Source organism: Athene cunicularia (genome assembly GCF_003259725.1).
Source record: "Athene cunicularia isolate RWA chromosome 2 unlocalized genomic scaffold, athCun1 chr2_part1, whole genome shotgun sequence".
Lineage (NCBI taxonomy): Eukaryota > Metazoa > Chordata > Aves > Strigiformes > Strigidae > Athene > Athene cunicularia.
Genome location: NW_020799095.1, coordinates 100,449,005 through 100,475,548, shown reverse-complemented (window position 1 = coordinate 100,475,548; position 26,544 = coordinate 100,449,005). Strand labels below are relative to the sequence as shown.

The window sequence follows — 26,544 nt, the reverse complement described above, 5'->3', positions numbered from 1 at the left end:
AAAAAATTACAAAAAATGTCAGTTTTCATGCTACAAAGTACTGGCCCTGTAAATTAAGTTTTTTCTGAAAGGTAAATATGGCAAGAGTCTCCTCCAGAAATATTCTTAGCTATTTTTCAGGCATGAATGGGATGAAACGAAATGTGCAGATGTGGAAAAAGGGACACTTTGCTTAAGCTTTGGGAAATCAAGACAACACAAAGAATTCAAAACATAGATTGAATGGTATAAATAAGTACAAAAGCATGGGAGCAAAAACTTTACGCTTTTCACAGCCTCCTCCCTGCAGCTCTATAAAGACCAGGGCTCTTGCTCGAAGCTTCAATGGGAATAAACAGCCTCCTGGTCAAGCTCCCAGTGAAAGGAGCCAGCAGCAGCAAACTTGGCAAGCCTGCACCCGCCAGCAATTCCCATAAGCAAGGAAGAGGAGAAGCAGCCTCTCTCCTCACCAGCTTCTCCTTGGTTTTGGAGCTGAACTTCTCCCTCCTCAGGAGTCCAAGGCCACAAAAGGCTCACCTCTCCCCTAACTGTCTTCTCCAGAAACAGTCCATGCTCAAATCTCTCCATGCCAGCTTCTTCAGCCCATATCCCTCCATCACACTCTCCTCCCCTTACAGGATCACCAGACCAAGATAACCCTTAATACATCACTGACAGTGAGGTGCTCAAAAGCAAGTACTTCTATCTTAGCTCTGCCTAAATAACAAGTCAATTATTCTCATTGGCTAACATTTGGGTACAAAGTCTGGTACTTCTCAATCAGAAAAATAATTAGAAAGTTTTCTTTTATTATGATTAAGCCCTTAAGCTGCAAAGTACTTATGAAAAATGAATATTATTAAAGTGAAAAAATGCAATCCTTTGTTATAGATACATTATCACTTCAGCTACAAAATATGTATTGCGCATTAATATAATCACAGAATCAGAGACTGATTGAGGCTGGCAGGCACCTTTGGAGACTGCCTAGTCCACCTACCCCTGCTCAAGCAGGACCACCTAGAGCGGGTAGCTCAGGATCATGTCCACTTGAGTTTTGAGTATCTCCAAGGATGGAGACTCCACAGCCTGTGTGGGCAACCTCTGCCAGTGTCTGACCACCCTCATAGTAAAAATGGTTTTTAATTCTGTTTAAATGGAAATTCCTGTATTTCACTTTGCATCCCTTGCCTCTTTGTTCTGGCAAATGGATATCAGTGACCACAGCCTGGCTCTGTCTTGTTTAACCCTCCTATCATACATTGATACACATTGATAAGATCCCCCTAAGTCTTCTCTTTTCCGGGTTGAACAGTTCCAGCTCTCAGCCTTTCCTCATACAAGAGATGTTCCAGGCCCTTCATCATCTTCGTGGCCCCTTGTTGGATTCCAGTACGTTCATGTCTCCCTTGTACCAGGGACACCAAAACTGGACCCAGCACTCCAGGAGCTGAGCAGTGGGGAAGGATGACCTCCTTTCATCTGCTGGCAACACCGTCCAGGATGGCACTTGCCTTCTGTGCCACCAGGGCACATCGCTGACTCTTGTTCACCTTGTCCATCAGGACCCTACTCATAAACTCTGTATTGCAGCAATCAAGCTACCAAAACCGTATGTTACTGTACTGTGATAAGCAATGAGGAAAATTACGTGGGAAACGACCAACCAACAACTTCCTTGTCATGCAAATGTTAGTAAGATCCCAGCAACCCTCTTTGCTATTTAGCGAGATATTTAAAATATTACGTGCTGGATGGTGCTTCCCAGACTGGAAGACAGATGAGCCAGAACAAAATTTATGAGGATCCAGAACTGCCATCTCTGAGACACAAATTTTGCTTATCTGCAAGAGTATAGGCTTGGCTGTCTCACAGCAAGAGGCACCATCTCTCAGAAACGTCTCCTTCAAGCTGCTGTGGCTCCCGATTTGGCAATCCTGTCCTGCCCCTGAAACGTGACATTTGCAATCTTCCTGCAGGGCATTTTGGCACCCACTTTGGTAATGCAGCCTGAGCCTCTCTTCTGATGCACCCTCACCTTGAACAACACACCTTTGCTTGCTGCGTAACCTCCACCCTACCGGATCAGATGTCTTCTCTAGCTTTATTCCAGCAGAGAGATGCCCGTACTAAGGACCTGTCACCACTCAGGCTTATTCCAGACCAAAACCAACCCTCTGTCTGACAGACTTCTCCCTGGAAGGCAATGCTGCACTGGGACCGGTATCTCAGCAAGGCCAAGGAGCCTCTGTTCTCAGAGGGTTTCAAGGCATTGGCCAGGCTGACCCAGTGCCAGCCATCGCCCCGCTCAAATGAAGGACCACCCCTGCCCTTCCAACCACCACAGCTGTGATACTAGGCTCCCTGTGCACCTCTGCAGGTGCTAAGGGGTTAATCATCCTGTACCTGATTAAAGTGTTCGTCTACTCTCATAGTCTATTTTTACTCATGAGCAGACTACCTTCCTCTCTCTATCAGAAAACTAGCATGAGCAGCAAACAGCCCTCTCAGCTTCCTAGAAATGAAAGCTACTGCAACCTCTAAAGCGTAGCAATTTGGAGCAGTTCTATTTTTGCATCTGATGCTGCAGCCTCATGTGGATGCAAAATGCTGAGCAAGGGCTGTCTGCAGCATGCAGGTATGCCCCTCCTATCTGAAAGCAATTACAAGAGATCACATTCAGTCTGAATTTTACAGGCAAGGGAAAAGCTAAAGAGAGACAGGGTCCCACAGCCAAACAGCTGTAACGGGATTCATTTTTGCCACCAATAACCATCATCTCCACAGCACAGTAACTGCAAGGTCAGGGCACCCCAATGAACTGAAACTTCACCTCTCTGTTCAGTCAAGGAGCACAGCAAGATGGACAAGTATCCCAGCTGTGGATCTGGATTTTACATGGAAAGCGTTAGCACATATCTTTCTGCACGAATATATATGCAAACACGACACTGCCGCTTTTCTCAGAAAAGCTGTCAAGCTGCCCGAAAGCAACGCCACACTAGCACTAGCCTGGCGTTAAACTCTGTACAATTACTGTAATAACTCTCGTTGGGCACGACCGCTGGAAGAAGGACAAACAGATTAGTATCACGAAATGCCGGTAAGAATAATTGGACTTTAAGTGATGTTGAGGTTATCTGGTTTGCATTCCTAACTAGCATTTGCACTTTCCAACGGATCCTAACAATGCACTGTATGAACGTGTGGGCTGGCCCTAGCCTTGCATGCTGTAATGTATTTTGGCATGTGGCCATACTAACCTCTTCCTTTTCCCTCATTCCTTCTTGGGGGGAAATTATTAGCTGATTTTTTCATTTACAATGTGCATAATGAAAAATATTCCTATTGTGTCCAGACCAGTGATTTTATTTCATTTTACTGTTTTGATTTAAATAACTTGCAAAACGCAATTTTGGTCAACGCTGTTGGTTGTCTCCTCTGCACAAATGCAAGGAAAACACCCATAAAGGTTAAAATGTATATGGCAACAAATAACTAGCATACACAAGGGGAAGGTCCTCCATCCCCACATTGCAGCTTCTGCAATTATTCTTCCAACACAGACAACTGTAAATAATTAACTGGTTGTCAGGACACAGTGAGCACTCTCTTTCCAAATTCCCCCAGCTGAGTCTCTGAGTTGCTGAATTCCAGCCTCCTCAGAACACGCTTTCTCATTCTTTCCTTGTGAATTACCCAATTTGCACAAAAATATGCCCAATCCCAGAAAAACATTACTTGCACAGTCATTACTTGCAAGCTAAAGTGATCAACTATATGCAAGCTTCGAAGATGACTTTTGTACTGGGAACCCCATTTCTGGGGGAGGGATCTAAGCATCACATGTATGTCAAAATTTAATATGCATAGGCAAATATGTGCATAATTTAATGCACATAATATGTGCGTACACAAATGTATGCAATTTTATAAGTGAATGTTCCATTCTGAATGCAGTTCCAAATTCAGAGGAGCTGGTGACCACATTATAACACTTTTCTGTCTACGGAGAGTCAATTAGAGGTTCTAAACTCATACAGTTACTCTGGTAAGAAGTGCATTTTTACCTGTGAATGAAATAAAAATCTACATACTACGACATTTCCCATGTTTTTCCTGAAAGAGTTTGAGCTGGTCAAGATATGAAGGGCTGAACTGAGAAATTCTAGAAGCTAATCACAGCACTTCAGACCAGAAAATTTCCAAGTAGGGAGAATATGGTTTTTTTAAACAAATTTTGATTGGAAGATGAAAAAAATTGCAGAAGGTTTATTTTTCCCAAGGAACATAAACAGAAGAAGTCATTCCTAAGAAGTCTAACTTCATTTCACTTCTACACATCTGCAATTTGCATTTTCAAAGGATTTGCTTTTGTGCTGTTTATACTTCTGCATAGTTTCTCCACATGGGGATAAGAAGATGAAGGAGAAAGGTGACAGAAGACAAAATACACCCTGAATTTCTTTAAATCTATCATTTCTCAACTGAAGTCCTCAGCAGGAAGCTACATGGGGAGCATCCAGGAAGAAGAATAGGATGGAGAATCTTTCCTGGAGTGTTAATTGACAGAAAATCAGCAAGTTTTCCTCTGGTTTACTGAAGTATATCTTACAGGCGACATATAACTTGCAGGATGAGAACTTTTAAAAGCATAACACGACTTAACCACTGGAATTTAGGCGCCCTGCATCCCCTGCTGTGCTTGCTGAAAATGGCACTGGCAGTTCCAGAAATATCAACATTTAGTTCATCTGAAAGTTCAGTGTGTTGAGAGTGATGTTCCAGGCATTACATAAAACATTTTGAAGGAAGTAACTTCTGCTATGGAAAAAAACTTTGCTCAAGTTATCAGCACAACATTGTACACCAAAGACACCAGTAAGATATACAGAATGACAAAAAAAAACAGCAAATACCCTACTTCCCTCTCCCACAGACAAACAGAAAAAAGTTTAAAGGTAAAAGAAATTAACTCATATTGTCTTTTTACTCCAACTATTTTATGTTTCTTAGGGAAAAATCTTGGGTTTGACATATGCAGAATATTACACACAACCATTTATTAGGACACATGTACCCCTTGGATGGACATGATACTCTCATCTAGTCTATAAGCAGTTCGCCAGCATTTGTAGGAGATACTGAACAAGATTTTTCCGTCAGACTTTCAGGTGTCAAAAAAGATAAAGGCAACGAAAACAAAAGGTTCAAACCAAAACACATTAATTTTATTCATTTTTTGGTTCTCAAATGAAAGTAACCATTTAATCTTTTACATACTTCAGTGGTAAACTGTATTTGGAGATGTCCCAGGTCACAATTCCAAATACAATCTACTGAATAAACAATTTATCCAAATGCGGGGAGAACTAAGAACTAGGCAATTTCAGAAAGAATTATCTGAATAAAAGCTGTGTTAAAAAGACTTTTTTGTTCCAATGTGAATATATTTCATATAAGAAAATGCCTTTTCTGAAAGCTTATCGCTAATACAAGCTCTCCAAACATTCTATTTCTTTATTAACTTTTTAATGGGTTAACCTGCATATACATCCCAGTAGGGGACTAATATGTTCTAATAGTTTGAAATAAAACCTGCAATAGTATTTTGCCTATCTCTGCTTTTTGATTTAGAACTCTATCCCATACTGCTCTGGACATATGAATAAACATAAGAAAACTTACAGTAGACTATAAGGTGTTTTAACATATACTGACAACTGATCATTTTCTTTTTTTCCCCATCATAGTAGTACTACAATTTATCAGCTTATTGATATTTATTGTAATAAAGCATATTAAAATGTATTACCATTTCTGAAAATAACCTTTCTGACACCTATCTCCCAAGGATGTAATACAACTATTTAGATAAATACGTATTACATACCTGCAGCAAGTGTCAATGACATTGTATAACATGACATAGTTTTTATCAGGGGCAACCTTCTTTAATGCCGTTTGAGCTTGCAATCCTGAAAAGCCAGCACTAATCTAAAAAAAAACCCCAGGGGGCTGTAAAATCCCAGTAAGAAGATTGGTGACCTAGTCCTGATTCTGGCATCAAACCAAATTAGGGTTTTTGCTTTCTGCATCAGCAGTAGAGATCACACCAGCGCTGGCATCACACTAAGTATACTGACGTGTGTGCTACACAGTTTGCATGCTTAGGAAAAAAGTGTACACTTTGTTCGTGGCAATGCAAATCGGCAAAAGCGGGCACGTGAGAAATAATAGATACTCTGGAGCACGTCTTTATATGTGGAAGCATAACAGCCGTGAATGCGTGTGAAAAAGGGCTACAGAAATACCTGTCACACGTGACAGTTATCAAATGCTTGGGCATCCCAAGTGCATCAACAGAATTCACACTGTAAAAACTGAGATCTGGTAACAGCTTACAAGCACTACTCTTCAATAAAAGAAAAAAACAGTGGATACTGTTTCTCAAACAGCAGTTCAATTCTGAGCACATCGATTAGTCGCACACGTTTGCTAAATCCTCACATAAAATAATAAACCGTATTCCATGATTTTCTGAGGCTTTTCAACAGAGAAAGTAGCCCCCTTTCTCAGCTTTCTTGAGAACACAGATTGTTTGGACTTGGATTTTAACTACATGTGCAGTTGATCCATTGGCTTAATGCCTCCTGATTGCCCTACCGCCTCCTGCAAGACGCTCTGCGGTAACTCAAGCAGGCCTCTTGGGATTCAATGCAGCAGTTGAAGATTTCCAGTGAGGGTTATAAATATAAATATTTTTCTTATTCTACCTATACTTGGATGAGCTCAGCAAACACTCATCTCTCCTGTATAACTGCTAGTTATGCACAGGCCTAGCACTGACACAGCAGGGGGAACCAACCGCTACCTGAAACATAAATAGTTACTGGCATATATCAGCAAAAATCAACCATAAACATTTTCTTTATGTTCAGCTGAAAAAAGTTCTACTGTCAACACAGTCCGATTTACAGAGTAATCTTGCCATATGAATTTAAAAGCCACAGAGCTCTCCCTGACCTACATTGGCAGGCTGGAGTGAAAAAAATAAATCGCACAGAAACCATAGCACAGAAAGATGCTCTTGAGGCAGGAGAGGCAGCATGATGATCAGGCTTTTAGATCTGGGGTACCTTAGACAGTATTACACCATCAACACTGGGTTTGTTAAGAAAAATAACATAGCCTGTTCTCAAGCTACGTTCAAGCTTTATCCACTTCAGATCAAAACCATTTCTGCCAGAGCAAGATAAACTATAAGAGACAAACCTCGCTGCTTATCAAAGCTTTGTTTTGCAAGCAGGTATTTCCTCACTACTCAGTCCCATCTCTGATATTTTGTTCACTGTATCAACAGACAGGGATAAGAAAACATAAAAGCAGCCCAGAGAACACTGCATGGAGCCCAGCTGGAAAAACATCACTTATATGAGGTGTTTGGATTTTATATGAGAACTAATATCTTTAGGGGATGATAATAAAGTGAACTTTTACTTAGTTTTGGTCTGGAAACAGCAACTCTAAGTGTTAACACGGGGACCTCAGCTACAAAATGGGAGCAACTAGCAACAGCGTTGAAGATGAATTCAGATGGTTCAGTTGGGAGTTGGAGCAGGTAACAGGCACTTGAACCACACAGAAACAGGTAGGAAACAGGAGAAAATGCAGGGAGGCTTGGCAGAAGCATGACTGGGCAGTGACATGAAAATCCGCAGCTTCTCTGGAAGGATGGTCCTGGACCAGATAGGGGAATGGACACATTGTCCAGAAATAGAAGGAGGCTCTAAAATCTGAGCATCCATTTGGGGAAGGGAAAAGGGTAGGCAAGGCCCTTCATTTACTGTTTGTGATTTATATTCCAGTAGCGCTTAACAATGCATGCAGAGGTTGGGTGCTGGCTACACCAGGCACCCCAGTAAGAAGCAGTAGCCTCTCTGGGGTGAGGATCACGCTGGGAGATGAGCCTGGAGATAACAGACATGAAGGGCTTGATACAGTCTCACCCTGGTGGAGGCCATCAGCAAGGATGGTGACAGGGACAGGACCCCTGGAGCCAACAGACCTCTGTCTGAGGTAAAAGGTGGGTGAATTTCACTACAAAGTTTTCAGCTAAACATTTATGCCCTAGAAAATGTAGTTTCAGGGCAGCTGAAACTATTTGTCTATGTAGGTTGACCCCTCCCAATAGTTTTCACCATTATGAAAAACGGCTGGCACCTCCAAAGCATCAAAACGAAGATTTTGGTTTGCTAAACCCATCATCTCAACTGCCCAAATCATATTCAAAAACTATTAATGAAAGGCAAGAGATAAGAGGACTAGATGCAGAAAATAGATGTGGAGAGGACACACATACATTTTAATTCTTTGTTATTTTAAACTTTTGGCATTTATTTTGATTGTGACCATGTCCTCTGCTGTGTCAAAAGGTGGAATTTAAAGCCCAACCTGCTGTTTACTTGGTACGATGTCTGAGGGAGTGACTTGGTTTTAATTCTTGGTTCTCCTTCAGTCTCTGTAAATACTTGCATATTAACTGGAGGAAATACAAGAGACCTCACCTCAGCTGTCTAATTGTTTAGGTGTGTTTTCCTGCGAAGGTTATAAGAGACTTTTTTCCTGAATACCACACAGCCCAGATGTTCCCAGCCACGAGGAGCTGCAGGGGAGCTAAGCCTCTTCCAGCAAGGAGGAAATGCTGCAGCCCCACAAGTGCCACACCAGCATCCTCCCTCTGACTTGTGACATTTCCAAAAAGGCTCAGCTCAACCTGACGTGACTTTTTTTTGATTTAGATTACTTTAGCTTCAGTGAAATAGTAATCATCATCATCATCACCACCATAACCACCAAAAGGGAGCCCAAACATTTTTATTTTTTGTTTCAATTACTAAAGTGAAGCAAAAAAACCCTTTTCTGCTCAGCCTCACAGTTGATTATTATGAGCTTGACAACACCAATATCGTTTTCCAGACCATTATGCTTCTTGAATTGACAAATATTTTAACTCATAAAAATATGCCTACAGTATTTGGAAAAAGCAAAACATAAGAGCTATATATTAACTCTATTCAGCTGGAACATATTCAGGTAATACTCAGACTCCTACTGACACGTGTCAGGTAACACGTAGGTAACACGTAGGATCTTAACTGAATCCCCTGGCTAATTTAAGTCATCCCTAATTAGCAGGTCTGGGGACAGAAAACATTCTGTATGTTGGGATTCTAGAGGGCTTTCCGCAAGAGAATGGACATGTGAGCAATCCTGCATGAGAACAAGACCAATAAGAGCCTCAGCCACGCAAGAATGTGATAAGGATGTGACCCTGAATGAGGGGGGAGAATATCGACGAGACAAAGAACCCCCAGAAGGGGTTGAGATGGAAGAGGAAGTTACCCAAGGCAGAAAGCCTGGCAAGGCTGATGTGGCACTTTTTATCCAATCATAAGAAGGTTTAAAGCGCGGGCTAAGTTAACTGTCCAGTCTTGAGGACTTGTACTGCATGTTACTCACGTGTACGGGAGAACATTATAAAAGGGCTTTCTTAGTTGTAATAAATGGGCACTGCTTGATCACATTGGTCCTGTGCGTGCTCAGCTCTCCCGCATCTATGTAACAATGATGCTGCATCTCAACCCAGTCACATTTACTGAAACACATCCCGGGGAACGAACAAAAACCTAAAACAAAGCTCTTCATATTAAATTAACTGAAATGTAAGCAATGAATAGGTCAAAAGGAAAAGACTTATTAAAAAAATTCCCTCTTGCATTCAGTAATCAGTTTCACATGTAAAGCCACTTTCACAAGACCGTGTGGAATTCATTAAACAATTACAATGTGCAGGGGGTAACTGAAACTGTATCCTTCAGAAAGCAGAGTGCATCTTATTACAGAGGTTTCCTTCCTGACCTTAAAACCTACCTCAAAACGGATGAGAAATTCAATGTTATTAAACTCCTGTGCAAAAGCTGCATGCATGTCTGGGCTCAGACGGCTCCGGGGAAGGGTTAGTTCGGATGCTGTGTGGGGAGGGGGACACCAGGGCTACACATTTCCCCACTCCCATACAGAAACACGGAAGGGTTTTTCCTCCAGAGGTATTTTTGCAAGCCAGAAAAGAAATACATGCAGCACTGAAGTCAGCCACTTCTCTCTTTCATTTCTGGCAGTGGTGGGAGAGCAGAAATGTCTGCTTGTTGTTGACTCTTCGACAGCTTTCCTATGACCATCTTTAACACCTTATTTTTTAAGGAAGCATCCATTTACTCTCACTTTTCTACAGGAAAAAGAAGAATTTGTGGAAGACACAATACCCCATGCCTATTTTGTCTCCAAAAAGGAGTTTCAGCACATACTTGTGCAAGGTAGAAAGCGATTTGTCCACTCATCTGTCTCTGTCCATGTTCTAAACTCCGGTTTGGAATATATGGAAATAAACCATTATCACCATTGCAACTCAAGCATGCTCCTCTTAAGTCACCTGAGGATGCGGGGAAATCCACTACTAAGAAAATGGGGTCTCCATCAGGGAGTCACCGAAGGTTCATCATGAAGGCGTAGCAGTGGCTACAGCATGGGACACCCAGCTACTGCCCAGGTCCCAACGGCAGCTTGACTGAGAAAACTGGGTGAAAACCCCCCCCAACCAATAGTATATTTTTACCAATCTCTTCCTACCTCAGCTGACTCCCACCCACCAAAACAAGGTGATATCAGTAATGCTTTCTGAGACACTGGCTTTCTGCGTGCTCTACGGCCTAAATCCTATAGTAACTCACTCTGTTTGATGTAGGGCTGCAGAGATGCCACAGACGGGCTGCCATAGGAATATTTGTTTTCATTTACTAGTGTCCTGCACGATAAGAAAGTCTGAGCTGCCCAGGAATGAAGGAAGAGTATAAATTACCAATGGGCTTAGACAGCTGAGCCTTTGAAAATGAAATCTAATTGTTTTACCATTTATTTAGACAGATTATGTTATAGCTTTCTGATCTCACTTTGTGATTAATAACATGTATATGTTTGGAGCCGAAATAATGAAGGCGAATTCCTACCTGTTTTAGGAAGACACTTCAAATTAGGTTATGTGTAAGAGAGAGGATGACAGCTGGTTCCACTTGCATCTTTTAATTAAAATGTAGCTGTCTAGATAACAGAAAATTGAGATGGGGCAGAAAGGGAAGAGGAGGGAAATAAAACCTAGAAATCATGTCATTATATTACAGCACTTGAAAACATCTCCTTAAAGTGGGAAGAACCCAGAAATAAGTTATTTCTGCTTGTTTTCTTGTATCTTAGGAAAAACCTGAAATAGTGCATTGACTGTCTTTTCTATGGTTATCCGAAATAATTTTGCAGTCTTGGATCTTGCTTTAACTTTGGTTCTTCAAGCCAGCAGATGTAAAGTATTGGTCTAGTCTGCTCAACAGAGAAGTCTTCAGCATCCTCGTTGCCAGGTTTGGCCCCAGCCGTGGACTTGGCTGCTTCTAACAAAAAGCATTCCTGATCCTGATGCTGTCTGGGAGAGTGTAGTCATGAGCCTGAGGAGAACCACTTCCAGCAGGGGTGGACATCTAGGTGGAAATCACCGCTCAGCACCCCTCTGAGCAGACTGTGTTGACTCCTGTGACTGAGCACCCTTTAGAAACCTCCAGCATCTCATGACACGGGAGAACCACATAACCACCCCGAGGATGGTTTTCTTTGACAGAGTATCTGGGACAAAGTCAGTGTACAGCAAATAATTCTGCTCCAAAAGTGAACACATGTCTCTGGACAGGCGAAGCACCATCAGGTGGCCATCCCACCATTGAAAGGAAACCCTCCACTTAAATAAGCCTGCCACTACCATCTGTAGGCTCCCAGACAAAAGCAGCAGTGGGGGTACAGATGTAATGCTCCTGGCTTATGGTTTTGGAGAAGGTTGAATGAACAGGTTGGGTCACCTACTTAACCTGGCTTTGGCTTGCAATGCGTTCCTGCATGAAAGACTTTCTGGGTCAGGATAGATTCAGCACAGTAACGCTATGGGGCCCCAGGAGAAAGCTTTTACCTGACATTTGCTTAAGAACCTTTCACTGAATGGACACCACATTAGATAAACCATTGCCAACCTCACCTCCCCTACATTTTTCCCTGTAGATATTTCTCATACAATATGAAAAACCTCCTGTGTCACAAATGCAAAGTACTGCACGTGAGAGAGACTGAAAGATATAGCAGAAGGCAGTGAAGATGCTCAACATTAAATATGAAATAAGAAATAGGGGCTTCTGAAACAAAGGACACCAAGGGAATAAGGGATTAACCAAATCTGCCTCAGAAGCATCTCAATCTGTGAGTACGTGCAATTTCAGCTGCCAGGTCATTAACTGGATGAACACATAATTGATAAGCTGTAGGTTGTGCTCTACTTGAGAGCAATAAACTCCCTTAAATGATATTAATATTTAACATATATAAAAGCATTTGTCATTTGCAAAGCACTCTATAGAGTAACTGATGGATTCTATAATAATTCCCAACTCCCAGACTAGGGAATGCAGTTCTAGAGGGATAAATATCTAGCCCACATCCAAATCAAGATTCACTGACAGAGCTATTATTCTAGCTCAGAATTAGGTTTCTTAGTTTCTAGTCCTTCTAGATCACACTGCTTTGTAGACTTCAGCAGGTAGAAGCATGACACACAGACAGATCTGCAAGACAGGAGCTGACAACATGAGAGGACATTTCTGACTCACATCCACCAATTGTCACATCCCCACCCTGGGTCACCGTCTGCACCAAAAGATGCAGTTAAGTGGGTTAGACACAAGGAATGGAAATATTAAATATTTGATTGCCGTGTGTTATCCACCCCTCTCACCTTTCTTTTAAGGAATTAATCTTGGGGAATTTACTGACCTACATAATTTGTTAGGTCTTTCAGTATACTTTTTATATATATTTTTCCCCTCACAGTTTAGAGGAATACCCTAAGTTCATTTGTAGGTGATCCTTAAAATATGATAGCGTTTTTCTGAAATAAGACAAATTATTTCTTATGCTGCAGCACCGAGTTTCTGTGAAACAGCCACAGAACTTCGTTATTACACAAAATTACTGTAGAACTTCACCTTCAGTCTCCTACAGTGTTTCCTGAGATGTCTCCTGAGACAGACCCTCAGTCTCCCTGCCCTAACTCCTTTTGTATATACTTTTTCTTCCCAGAAGAAAAAGCACAGTGAAAGTCGCAACATTTCTCGTGGCTGGACACAGCACCCTTTTGCTATAGCTGAACTTTATGCACATGCAAAGTGGACTCCCCTGGGGATCTACCAAGTGTTCCCACAGGCCAGAGTAGACTGTGCCAGAGAGGTACCTGCAGTTGCAGCCTCAATACACACAGTATGCTGACACCACCACTTAGGAAGCGCGCAAAGTCTGGATTGTCCATTTAAGGTATGCAAATGCATGCATCACTCCAGCTGCACTTGTTCCCTGAAATATTTGTGCCTTCTGAAATGCTACCTAACTAACTTCTGTTTCAATGTACCCAGTGGTCTGCTCGTCATCATAGCTTTGTCATTTGAGGATTCATCCTTTTAGGATCTCTATTTTCATCAATATTATATTCTGCCTAGGAAGTCTAACCATCTTAGAAGCAGATAAAGTGATTATTGATGACAGCCAATACAACTTCAAAATATTTCAGTAGTGTAAGTAGAAAAAAATGCATACAAAATTTATATTGGACATTATTCAAGAGCTATTCACAACTTGCAAAGCACAGAAATCTGACAAGCAATAAAACATGACGGCTTCTATACGCTAGCATTTTGACACTTCAACAGAGTCCAACTCTAGTGAAAAAGTTAAACTTCCTAAAAGAAAGTATTATTCACAGCATTTTTTTGCATAAGTGGAAGTCTAACATAACAAATCTCCCCTTCTGCTCCATCTTACATTCTCATAAAGCTCAGCCTGATAGACAAGATTTCCATAGAAATCCTATTTGGTAAAATCTGCTTGAATGTATTCCAAAAAGTGACTCACATTTTATAACCAAGTGGCAAAAGCTGAAATGAGTTTGACTCTTTCCATCAAAGTCAGTATTAGTCATTCTTCCAGCTTAATGATTTGCAGGCTATTTTTGACAGACTACTGGTCAAGAAAGGACAATTTAATAGTCACAAAGTCTGTGGTCAGAGAGCTATTGGCAGTCTGAAGGAAACAACACAGGATTTCGCCAGTGAAACTAAAAGATACTTCACAGCATGACTGCTAAGTTGCTGTAAGAGTAATAAAATCACAGCCTCTGTATTATCATAGAAAAATTTTGCCCAAACGGTAAAGCTGTAGTTAAAAGAAAATCATAAAGTTCTTCCTCACCTGCCACTCTCCAAAGTGCTTAAAACAAGAGCAGCTGGAGGATGCAAGGGCTGAGTACAATCGGATTGTCAAGACATCAGGATGTGGCTCTCGGGCAGATACTCCTTTCCTCCCCTCTCTCTTCTTTGTGTTTCTGTGGGCTCCCCTTTCAATCATGCAGACTGTCCCATCTCTATCTTTATACTCCTCTGTCCTCCCTCAGGTGGCTTTTCTTCTCTGCCACACCCTGTGATTGCCTGAAGGAGGTCCAGCTTTTCTGAGCCCTCAAACATGCATCCTTCCCTTCCTGGCCACTGCTTATGGCCTCATGACCTGAAGCAGGCTCAGGACAGGCTGATCCTCTGCCTAAAGATCACCCTTGGTGACATGGCTGGAAAGGCTAAATGGAGAAATGGGTCCACTCCGAGATGCTGAATACACTCATGCTCGGCTCCTCCATGGCTTACTGGAGTTGAAAGCAAGGCATCCTCTTAGCACAGGTTTGCCTACAAGCACAGACCAGTTACTAAGTGACTGTGCAGCAAAGACCATCCCTCCCAAAAGTAGGCTCCTGGCAAAGTCCCAGCAGGGAAGGCAAGTTTTCTTAGAGAAAACCACCAGCAACTTTCTGCCAGTAATGTTCAGACACAGCTAAGATTCACAGACATCGAGGAGAAGAACATAAAATGCCTCATTCTCACTGCTAATTGCTCCTGACACTTCCCCTACCTCTCTAAGTGCCTCTCATGCCCCTGATAATCTCATGATGGTCAGAATGACTGGACAGTGACTCTATGCGAGTCTCAACTCAGCATAGTACCAAGGAAAAGAGAAGCCCTATGGGATCAAATCCTTCTTTGTTTATGGGCTTTGCTGCCCATAATTCATTTTCTGCATTCTGTTGTGGCATGTGTTGACATAAAATGAATCCAAAGTCTCTGGCTGTTCCATGGACTGTTCACAATCCCTCATCCAGCTCAAAGCTGTGCAATGTCGTCAACCTCCAGAGAAAACAATAGAAGCATCTCTATGCTTGGCATTGGTGAAATATCAAGCCATTCATCCTTATCAGGCCATTCATCATTTTGATTAAATTAGGAATCTAATTTCAACTATTTTCCTTCAAAAGGGATGAAAAAAAGAAGACAACAAAAAGCAATTTACCTCTACTTCACATGCATATTCCGATCCATCCAGGAGTGTCACTTTACACTGCATATTTTTCGGTTTCTTGACTATCTTTAGAGGAGACTTGGAAAGTTTGCTCGATGATGATTTTTGAGAAAGTTTGTCGTCCTCTAGCTGCTGATATTCCAGCTGTTTTGCACTCGCAGCAGCAAACTCTTGTTCTTTATCTGTGGCCTTTAAAGAGAAAGAAAGATACTTTTTGAAGCGAGATAAACCACTCATGCCATGCAGTACACTATGCACCCTGCATCCAAGCATTGAAGTGAGCCTAGTGCGGGGCTTGTACAAGAAAACAGGGTCCTCTTTACCTATTGAAAAGGTTTCCCATATTGCCCATATTCCTCCCAGCCCTCTCTTTCCACTCCAAAAGGTACAGAATACCTGTGGAGGAGGGGCATGCATGCAAGTACTTTAGGCTTCTATTTTTTTCATAGGTATAAAATCCCTCTTGGACTTCTTGGACCTGTTTTGTTTTGTTTTGGTTTTTTTTGTCTTTTGGAAATGCTGAATAATTGGTAATGTTGTGTCAAATAGATATTCCTACAGTTTGCTGATATCACTTTTAAGCCCTGTCCCTATTAAATCATATGATGCTTCCCAGAACAGGAAAAGACTATCAGATTTGAACTAATTTTGCTGTCAGTGAGAAAACAGACCCCTGAATAAGGGCATGGATATCCCCATGACAGTGCAAATTTGCAGGGGAACATTGACGTGCCTGGGAGAGAGAATGGCTCCCCAAGCACCCAAGCAAAGGGTTAAACAAACAGGATGGAAGTGAGTGGCCAAAGAACTTTTATGCGCAGCTGGCTGGCTAATGGATGATAAGTACAGGATGAGAGGCTCAATTTTGCTCTCCGCAGATGACCGATAAGTCCCTCAAGCTGGAGGGAAGTAGGTGCTATTTGAAAGACAAATACACTGCAGGGAAAAGGGGCAAGAAGAAACAACCGTGGTTACTTTTGCTTGGGTTTATCTGAGGGTCAGACCATTTGAAGAGTTACCGTGATGAAGCACAGCTCGTGGTCCTCTCCATGGCACTAGATGAAAGTCAGAACAGCTCTACAGGATTTCACCCTTCCTAGCAACAGCACTGTGCTGCAATCATTACCTTTCTCATCAGTTATGGCTCTGACAGTCTCCAAACAAAACCTCAACAGGAGTGCAGTAATACCTAAACTAAAGTTTAAATAAAATAACATCTCTCTTATCTCACTACAAGAAAAAAAAAAAACTAGTTTTGGCTCTGAATGATTTCAGTGTAATAAGCAACAAGCATTGCTGTAAATATATTGTAAATTAATCCTCCAAGTCTGTTTCCATTCACTGTATATAGTAAACTGTCCAAAGGCTTTAATCTGCTTTGAGACCAGAACAACCTTGCATCATATAACCAGAAACAACAATGTATCGCTAAATCACAGGGAACTTTCCCTGAGAGATCTCATACAAACAAGCCGTAATCTTCCCCTCTGCCTTCGGGTGAATGGGGGAAAGAGGAATTTGAAATTGGCTCAGCTCCCATCAACACCAGCTCCCACCAACACCCCAGAAAAATGCAAAGAAGCAACTGCAAAGGGGTGAGGCAAGACCCATGCTCCTCCTTTCCCTGCAAGAGAGAACATAGCAAAGGTCTCCTGGGCTTCCTTGGGTGGGGAGACTAGAAGAAAGTGGGACTAGAAAGATAAAAAAGCAACACAAAAGCTGCTTCCAGGATCTGCCTCATCCCCTGAGACATGGATGTTCTACCCAGGAGCAGTCCAATGACAGGCATCTCTTCCCCCATCTAGCTTCAGGAACTTTCTCTTTCCAGCACTTGGACACCAGCTCTCAGTCTGGATGTCAAGGTCCTCACATACCTTGAAGGCTGGCAGGAGATGAAGGCACAGTGTATGTCAGTGGATTAGCTGTGCGCTGAGTATTTAACGCTCACAGGGACCACGACGAAGTGGGAGAGCCCCCCCATGTTCACAGCAAGGCTTGAGGCCAGCTACCCCTCTAGCACAACCACAGCCAACTGGCAAGTGGTCCAACCTACTGCACCAAGAGAAAAACGAGACTGAAGATGCCTCGTGCTAGGGCCTTTGTGAAGAGCTGCGCTGCTGCTGATGGGCAGAGTGGTTCTTAGATGATTTTCCTATGTTTTGTTAAAGAAATCTGCTGTTCCAAGGCTGGAAGAAAAATATACTGACATACTTGGTGGCTCATGTGAGTTAGCACGTCACTCCGACAAAAAACAATCAACAAAAAACACCCAGATGCATGGAAGCAATCTTTTCCAAGAAAACGGGAAAGCTGCTTGAGAGAAAAGCCCACAACAACAGGGGCACCCAGTAGCCATTTAAACTTTAGAATCATCTTTAGCCTGCAAACAATTTCTGTGAATCCTGAAGGATTGGTGATTATTTTTCTTCATGAAAACATGTGGTATCTTGAGACTACAGCAGACATTTATTTAATTATAATATTTTTAAAAAATAGTATTGAGGTTATTTTGTTTGTGAAGCTTCCTGTCTACATTAAGATCAGGGGAATGTGTCTAGGTTAAAATCATACAAAGGATTTTCTCTCATTTGTCTGGAGAGCAAAACATGCCAAGAACTATTAAAGAAGATCCCCCAGACTATACTGACATGTTCAGGCATTAAGGTACTTTCAGACTGCATTAAGCCTCTTCTTTCTAAAGAAACTCGACATTCTGCTATCTAGGAAAAAAAAAGAAAAAAAGCAGCCAGTAAAAAAAAACTTATGCTGAACTCTGCAAACACAGTGCATTTTCTCCTAAATTCTTCTCCAAGATACTTCTGTGCTGTATTTTTGCAGTATTTTCAGTGCTGTGCACTAAATTCTAGTGCGGCACACGGTTCAGGGTTTGTGTTTTTTGAGTGTAAGTTCTCTCATCTCTATCCGTATTACTGTACCTTACCATGACACAGTATATTCAACCCCTTCTACAGCTGGACCCTTCTCTCGGAGCAAGCCTTTGGAGTCACAGGCATCAGCACTAATAATCTTTGATACTTCACAGCTTCTCACTGGGGTATGAAGTGATATTACCAAGCTCGCAGAACACATGAATCCCATCTACTTACGGTAGTTGCTCAGAAATATTAGTGCCCAACCCACGTGATACCTTCTTGTTCTTTTTCAATGAGATAGGGAGGCAGGAAGATACTAAGATTGCATTATTACAGCTGATAGGAAGGACACATTTTTCTAGTAATTGCTAATCTCAACATGAAGAAGCCTTTTTGTTTTCATTAAAATGTTCTTTTTATGTGTATAGAATGACAATAAGAAGTCACTGTCATGGACTGGTAACTTAAATCTTTCTTCCCAAAATTCTCTCATACGAGTGATAACAAAAATCATCAACTTTCTCACTGTGATTACAGACAGCAAGGGACAGAATGATATCCTTTACTCCTTCAATTTTTGGCTTTTTTAATGACATCACTGCCAACAGCTCTGTCTCTTAGTGCTGCGTTTAAGTGGTTCTTTCATGTGATAGAGACACTTAAACCACTATGAAATATACTGGGCAGATCACTGAAGCTGGATTTGGCAGTCAGTTTACAACAGGGACTTTTAGATTCAATCTGGTAATCTCAATGGGAAGGTCTCACATATCCCTTCATTAACCCAGTTCTTCTATCAAGGCTTCTACAGACACCGGCTCACAGGTAATCTTTGGGAAAGGAAGGAATCGCGCAGCACGTGAGAGCATCTCAGGTCTCCAAACTCACACCTCCATAAACAGAGATGGGCAGGTTTGGTGCCTAAGGGTTTGGGTATTTTTTTGGTGGTTATTCTGGGGTTTGGTTTGTTTTTTTTTCAGATGTAAATAAATTGGAGTGGAAAGATTACTGAATGTCTGGAAGAACAAAATTAATAATACTTATGCCTAGGCCTGGTAAAATTACACTTAAATTAATGACCAGTTTGTGCAGCACCTTTCTCTTTTGGACAAAGAGGCCTGCCTCTTTTTCCCGAACTACGTGTAATTTCTCACTTATTTCAGAAACCAATATGTAATCCCAATATGTAATCGGTGGATGTGAGAGCAAGAGCAGAGAGGTCTTTGCTGGGCACAGTGTGGCTGATCAAGGGCTATCAAAGGTTAGCAACCAAAAAAACCCCACCCAGTTGATCCAATGGTTGATCTTCAATAGCAATGAAGACCAGAAATTCTGCCCTGCCATGTCTACTGCTTGAGATATTAGAAGTCAGACATAAGACACCTCTTTTAATTTGGTCCCAGAAATATTTATTGCCCCAAGCCTTTAGATAACACACCCTTAAACAAGGGAAATATAAAAATATTTTGTATGTGAAATCACTTACACACCCATTTTTTCCCCACCAACAGCAAGTTTGGGCTGTAGCTCTGTGGACAAAAGCTTAAAACCTAAGACCACAACCAGCCTCAAGCAGCTCCTACAGGAACACTCATGCTAATTTTAAGTTAAGCCTTATATTGGCTTGCTTCAGAAGCAATGTCTCCCCGCTAGGTAAAATAACAGGACCCCACTTCAAACAATCTGAATTTTTTAAAGGGTGGAGGAGAGGAGGAGCTAGACTGACTTTATTCCACTCCTTAAAGGTGAATGCGATCAAGATGGGGGTCATAACCTACGAAGCTAAGGGATGTGATTTGCAGGTACCTCATTAATTGTGTGTCACTTACCCATGAAGAACAATGCCTGTTAATCCTATTGACTGGAAATTATTAACGGGAGAAAGAAAGCAGCTTCCGCAAATTTAATAAGTGCAACAATGAACCAAATGGAAAAGCATGTGATAGCTCTTCTGAAACCTATTACATGAGTAGTTAAAGTAATTATAACGCAGTCATTTCAGAACTATGAGAAGCTTAAGGGACCACAGATTCTTCATGGCTCACACATCAGACAAGCAAGCATGAAATCAGTTTTCAGCAGGTGTCAAAGAAGAAATTAACTCTGAAAACATTTTCAGTTTCTTAAAAACTGGCACTGTTTGCTATCTAATGCAAATGAAAGGCTGAAGATGTTACCTGCTTAGTTAATAAGATTGCCCTTGTATTTAAGCACTGGAGGCAGAAAGACCTGACATGAACTGCAGAACATTCTGTGTGAGAACTATTACTTTTTAAACACAAAATGCCAATCAGTCAAGATCTACAGCATCGCACCTAACAGCCTTCCATGTGTATCTGAATACATATTTCCACCCCTAACACACCAGGCTTTTCCCAGGAGCAATAATTGGGCATGCAGCGAGCACGCATGCACAGGCTCCCTTACCTGCTCCTTTTTCACCGGGGTGCTGTGGGCTGCCACAGCCGAGAACTGCTCAAGTGCGTTTTGATGTTCTTCGCTCAGCTGCTGCTGCTGGTCCTGCGGCTGGCTCTCCGCTACCCCTTGCTGTGCAGCGCTCTCCTTCTGATCCTGTTCTTTATCTTTGGACTCGGAGTCCGATCCTGATTCTGTAGTCATGGTTGGTTATTCTGTAAAACAAGGTGAGCAGACCTATTGAGTATAATCTCAAAGCTGTGAATTTCTAAGACAGGTTTATAAAATAGAGAAACATCAGGTGCAAAGTTTTCGTCTTAATATGCTCAGCCTTTAAAATTAAAGTGCCTATTACACTGGCCCAGCGAGGATCCCTAGGAAAGCTTCCCTGGTGCAAAAGACCAGGTCTAAATGCATCTGTACCATAAGGAAGAGAGTGTTGCCATAAAAATCTTACTCTACATTGTAATATATAGGCATTAGCAGACTTATGTTCAAGTTAAATGCAGACATACAGTTCTACATAGTTCATAATTCATGAAAGGAGAGTAACATATTGAGAAAAGTTGATGCGATTGAGGGCCCTAAACCCAACACAATTCACTGCAGTTTGGGTTTCTAAACCATGTGGGAACTTTTGAAAACATTAAATCTTTTGTTCTTTACAATTAAGTCAACACGGCTTGAACTCTTCAACACCTACACTCCCATTTAGAAATGGACTCAAATAATTTTGATGCTTCCAGACAACACATAGGCTGGAAACATCTGTGGGCCCACCGACATCAGCACAAACGTACAACTGTCCTTAAGCCCAGTTCTGTCCTTCCTGCTTGAATTCACCCACACATATGTCATTTCTTTCTAAGTGCTAGAGCACCCAAAAGAAAAGATAAATACTTCCATTAAGTCATTCTAAGTGTTAGATTTAAAATAAAGTAAATATGACTTTTCTTGAATTTGAAGAACCTGTTTAAACTTAACTTTGTCCAGTACTAAATAAAAATGAAAATGTTAGCAATATTGATGAAAATCTTAACTATTTCAATTAAATAGTTCTGTTACAAATAGATGGTTGGCACCCAGTTCTCAAACTACATACAAACAACACCAAACTTTAAAAAAAGAATGTGATTTTATATCAAAACAAGGATTTGAAAAAGCAGACCCTGTACTTATGTTACTCAAGCACGCTCTTATGTTACACAAACATTCTCAGTCCTCATGATCTTATCCCTGAGCATTTTGCTTTTAAGCCACTCAAAAACAAACCAGTCTGCTGCAATCTATTTCTGCTCATCATCAGGCCACGATTTCTTTAACCTGGTAACCATAGCTACTATGTAATTATAAGCAGTTCCACAGAATGCACATCTGCTAATTCATCTGCTAGGAAGTCACTATTAACTCAACATACACTACGATGTTTACTCGTAGAAGTACGTTTATTAAAGATCACAAAAAAATTACAGTCCTTTTTTTTTTTTTTTTACTTAAATGTTTAATAAACTACACTGCTTGATATAAAACGTTTTAAATGAGGCCAATTAATACTTTCAAGCTCACTTATGTATTCTGCACTTTCAAGGCTAAGTTCTCCAGTGAATACATATCTCTGTGCAGCAAGCAAGTGCACAGCATTCAGGATGTGCTCAGCTTCTGCACTTCATGTGAGGACCGGGGTGCATGTTCCTATCTTCTGCATCCAAAACAGCATGTGAGAGAAACAGAACTAGAAAGCATATATGGCAGATTTATGCTTCAGGCCATGTTTTCAAAGTACTAACGTGTCACACACTTGTTTAAGAATACATCTTAAATTTCTACACTCAAACTGGCACAGTTGTATCAAAAATACCTTTTAAAAATATTTTTTTAAACGAATTTTATTTAGCAACTACAAAAAGCAGTAATTAACTCATGTCTTTTAAAATGTAACCGTCAGAAAGGCATTCACCTAATCAAACTTCAGATGTCCACATCTGAGATGGCCACTTTAACTGTGGAGGAGAAATCCAGACGTTTCAGAGAGCGACTCATCTGACCTATTTTAGATGCCTCCTTTAAGCTGAGATAAATCACATACTAGCACAACTTTGTCCGATTCACTACAAAGGAAGCCTAAACAAGTTCCTCCGATGTACATCAAACCAACCCATCCTCCACTTTCAATTCTATTAAGCCACTCATTTTTTGTACGCTTTAAAAATTAAATTCCAGAACAATGTTAATATCTCGGAGTTTTGTTTTGCCCATCTGTCAGATCAATGTGGAATAAACCATTCTTCATCTGAACCTATTACGGTAGCCTTGCTTTAAAAGCTCCCAGGTCTCCATAAACTTCACAAGTTTTTCCCCCCCCACTCTCAAACCATATTTTGTACAAGTGTATGAAGATAGGAAATGCAAATTAATCAATTAATTCAATAAAATCAATCTATGTATTTGATTTTCTTTTTCAGAAAACATGAATCAGAAAGTAACAAAAAACTAACTTACAGCTACAAAAATCAGTGATCAAACACCACCAACCAGCATAGATGACTGATACAAAGTGTAGTTAGTACACAGAAGTTGTAGTACAAAGACCTTTTTTTCCCCCCTCTTAATACGAATTAGAGCAGTGTAAATAGAAAGCAACTATCATACTTGCTGTTTGGAAACAGTCACCCCAAGTATCTCAAGACATTAATCTATACAGGATCAGATTGCCAAGTTCATACGGATGAGAAGTCTGTGTTCCTTCGGTCGCCATCACTGCGTCTCTGAAAGATCATTTTTGCACCCTACATAGCTTGTTTCCTAACGAACATTCGTATCCCGGCTGTTTGTGAGCATGGAAACACAGCCATTTAAATTAGCCCCATAAAACACAACTTCATGTAGCATGAGATGAAAATGTTTTACTTTCCTTGTCAGTTATAATTTTGCATCTCAAGGAACAACAAATGTGGTTCTTAACTTCTTCTGGGACACTGCTGCTTGAAGCAGAGCCTTACAATACTCTGAGTTACTCTCTGGGACTGGTTTTCTCTCCAGTTACAAGAGCCCTCACTGGCTCTAAGAGTGCTTTGTTAGAAAACTTTTTGTGTGTTATCAAATCTTTTAGCATAAGCAATTCCCTGGATACAATATTCCTGTCATTAGTCAGACAGCAGATGGATTTAATTAACCCAAGGCTACCCATTTCCAAATGTCTTTTTTATTTCCCTACGCATACTAATATGTTTAATAACAAATACTGAGAACAAAATACCATTGATTTCATGCTGTTATCTTACAGATGTAAATAGAACCAAAGCAAACACATTTTGAATCCAACTTCTTACAAACTCCTCGGATGATTGTATTGCTAAGATTTATCTCATTCCATCTAGTGCAGGCTGAAAATACCTCAATTACAAGAGAGAAAACGACACTCCTCTCTCAGTGCAAACCAAGAGGTTGCTTTTCCTTCCACAGGAAACAGCTGCTTATCTAAATGAACTTTGAAAGTATTTCATTTTTTATAAATGGCACAACAATCCTCCTAGGAAGAGGTAGTTTCACTTATTGGAAGAAATAACAGTAACACTATTAACAACATAACTATTACTGTACTTTCGTACACAGCAAGAAGAGCTAGTAGTGTCTAAACATTTGCCAAACACATATAACTGGCTGAGAATTTCTTATTAGTTTATTTACTATACCTGGCTATGTACCAAAATCATGACTTCTAATGTGAATTTCAGTACAGGAAGAAAGAAATCACTTAAGTTCCTTAAACTTTTTCTGTTGCCAGCAAAACCCCTGTATCAAATTCCCCTTGCCAACAAACAGAAAACAAACTAATGAAAAGAAACTAAGAGCACCACTTTATACAAATGAGGTAATACTATGCAAGCCAGATGTGCTCTTGGATAGCTAAGTTTTGGCTTACAACCCAATATTCAAAGATTCCAAAAGATTAGATGAGTCCAAACTTAACCAGATGCTGCTAATACTGGAGAGTCTAAGGTTAAAGTCAGTTTGGCTACAGAATCAACCAGAATAAAAATCAAGTCTTGTGATTAAAGGGGGGGGAAGACAAAAACTAGCTTATTTTAATCTACTATTAAAAAAATAAGTTTAAAATGTATGTATTTTCAGGAGTGTAAAGGTTTAAAATATAACTGCTGTTTGAGAGTGCTGCAGAGGTATACTTAAGGGAAGATAAATATTAATATACTATCAAGGTATTAAAACACAACTTCAAAAAAACTACGTGACATTTAAAAATAAGTATTATTAGATCAAATCACAGAAAGTAAGTATTTTCATACCCTTACACCCTTTTCATACCCTTACAAAGCAAAGATATTACATGTGGACTACAAAACTTGAAAACCACTTGTGCAAAAAAGCCTATATCCTAAAACCTTCCCACACATCTAGTCCTTGTTACCTACAGCTACCAAAATATAGTGGCCTGGGAGATTACCATTTCCATTACCAATTAGTTGCTATGGATTTAAAGCACATCATTTCCTTTTCCCCATATGTGAACCAGAATCATGTTGTCCTCAATTAATAATTCTCTGAGCAGGCAAAGCCCAGCTTATGTTACCTGGTCCCCTCCAGCAAGTGACAGTCACGAACTACTGTATATACTCTTACAATCAACAAGTTATTTGACTCCTTGCCTCCCATTGTCTGGGCACAGTCCTTCTAGGTTACATCTCCTGATCAACGAAACTCACAGCTAATTGACAGCAGAGTCCACAGTTTAATTAACTCAGCAGTCATTAATAAATCTTTATTTATACATAAATACATACTAGTGAAAATATCCGCTATATTAAGCAAACAGAAATCACATTACAGAAGAAATGCAAATTAACTCTGAATAAATTGTGATGCTATGACAAAACAAAATTGAACCAAGTATAATTAAATGAACTATACATAGCCACTAAATATTTCCTGTAACACACAGATTAATGATTTACATTTAAATGCTTCTTTGATCTAATTCATTCTCTTTGTGGAAAGTTCTACTTTAATTACAATAATTTCTGAAGATTGTTATAAATCATTGCAGAGGTCCAAATTTGGAAGTTATGTAACTAAATAATGATTCCATACTTCAAAAATAATGTTCCGCATAACGAGAGACATATTTATCCAATAACGATGAGATGCTGCTGAGAAGAGCATATGGAGGACAATATTGCTGCTATGAGCAGTAACAGAAATGTCAATATATGTTTCAAGAAAAGAATACATGCCAGAACGCTGACTTCTAAAATTGAAATATAAACTGTTTTCATCAAACTGCTTGAAGTCTCAGCTCACTTTATTCCAGTTGGGTTCCTTATCAGGAAAACAAAGTTTTTCTGTTGATCCCCTTTTAATTTAGGTGAGTTTTGCCCTCACATGCACCTAGGAGACACCTAAGCCACAAAAGCCTGGTGCTGGGTCCCCAGGAGAAGGGAGAGGCAGGACCTCTGCTGCACTTCACCAGGAGTTAACACCAGCTCTTCTTTACCCATCGCCATCCTCTGGCGCCGGCAGCAATGGGAGGCCTTACAGAGGAGGCATCTCCCTGGCATTATGGTTTCTCCAGTGAACACCAACAAGCCAAAGCAACTGCAGAGATGTGGTCTGAACAGACAGAGGTGGGAAACAACCCCAAAAAGGGCAACTGGATGCCCCCCTCCCAACCACACACTCCTGTCACCTCTCTCACGCCAGCACCAATGTAATGGGGGGGGGGGGG

The 26,544-nt window shown here is 40.8% G+C and overlaps 1 protein-coding gene across 22 annotated transcripts in view; it reads right to left on the bottom strand.

The window, feature by feature from the left end:
- Positions 1 to 26,544, bottom strand: part of EPB41L3 (erythrocyte membrane protein band 4.1 like 3) — a 97,553-nt gene that overhangs the window by 46,075 nt on the left and 24,934 nt on the right. For all 22 annotated transcript variants that reach the window (XM_026843745.1, XM_026843744.1, XM_026843748.1 and 19 more), the window contains exons 2-3: positions 20,817 to 21,019; positions 15,508 to 15,705 (exon numbers count right to left, since the gene is read on the bottom strand). In XM_026843745.1, coding sequence (XP_026699546.1) covers positions 15,508 to 15,705; positions 20,817 to 21,008 — 390 coding nt within the window. In that variant the 5' untranslated portion in view covers positions 21,009 to 21,019. The remainder of the gene's footprint in view (positions 1 to 15,507; positions 15,706 to 20,816; positions 21,020 to 26,544) is intronic.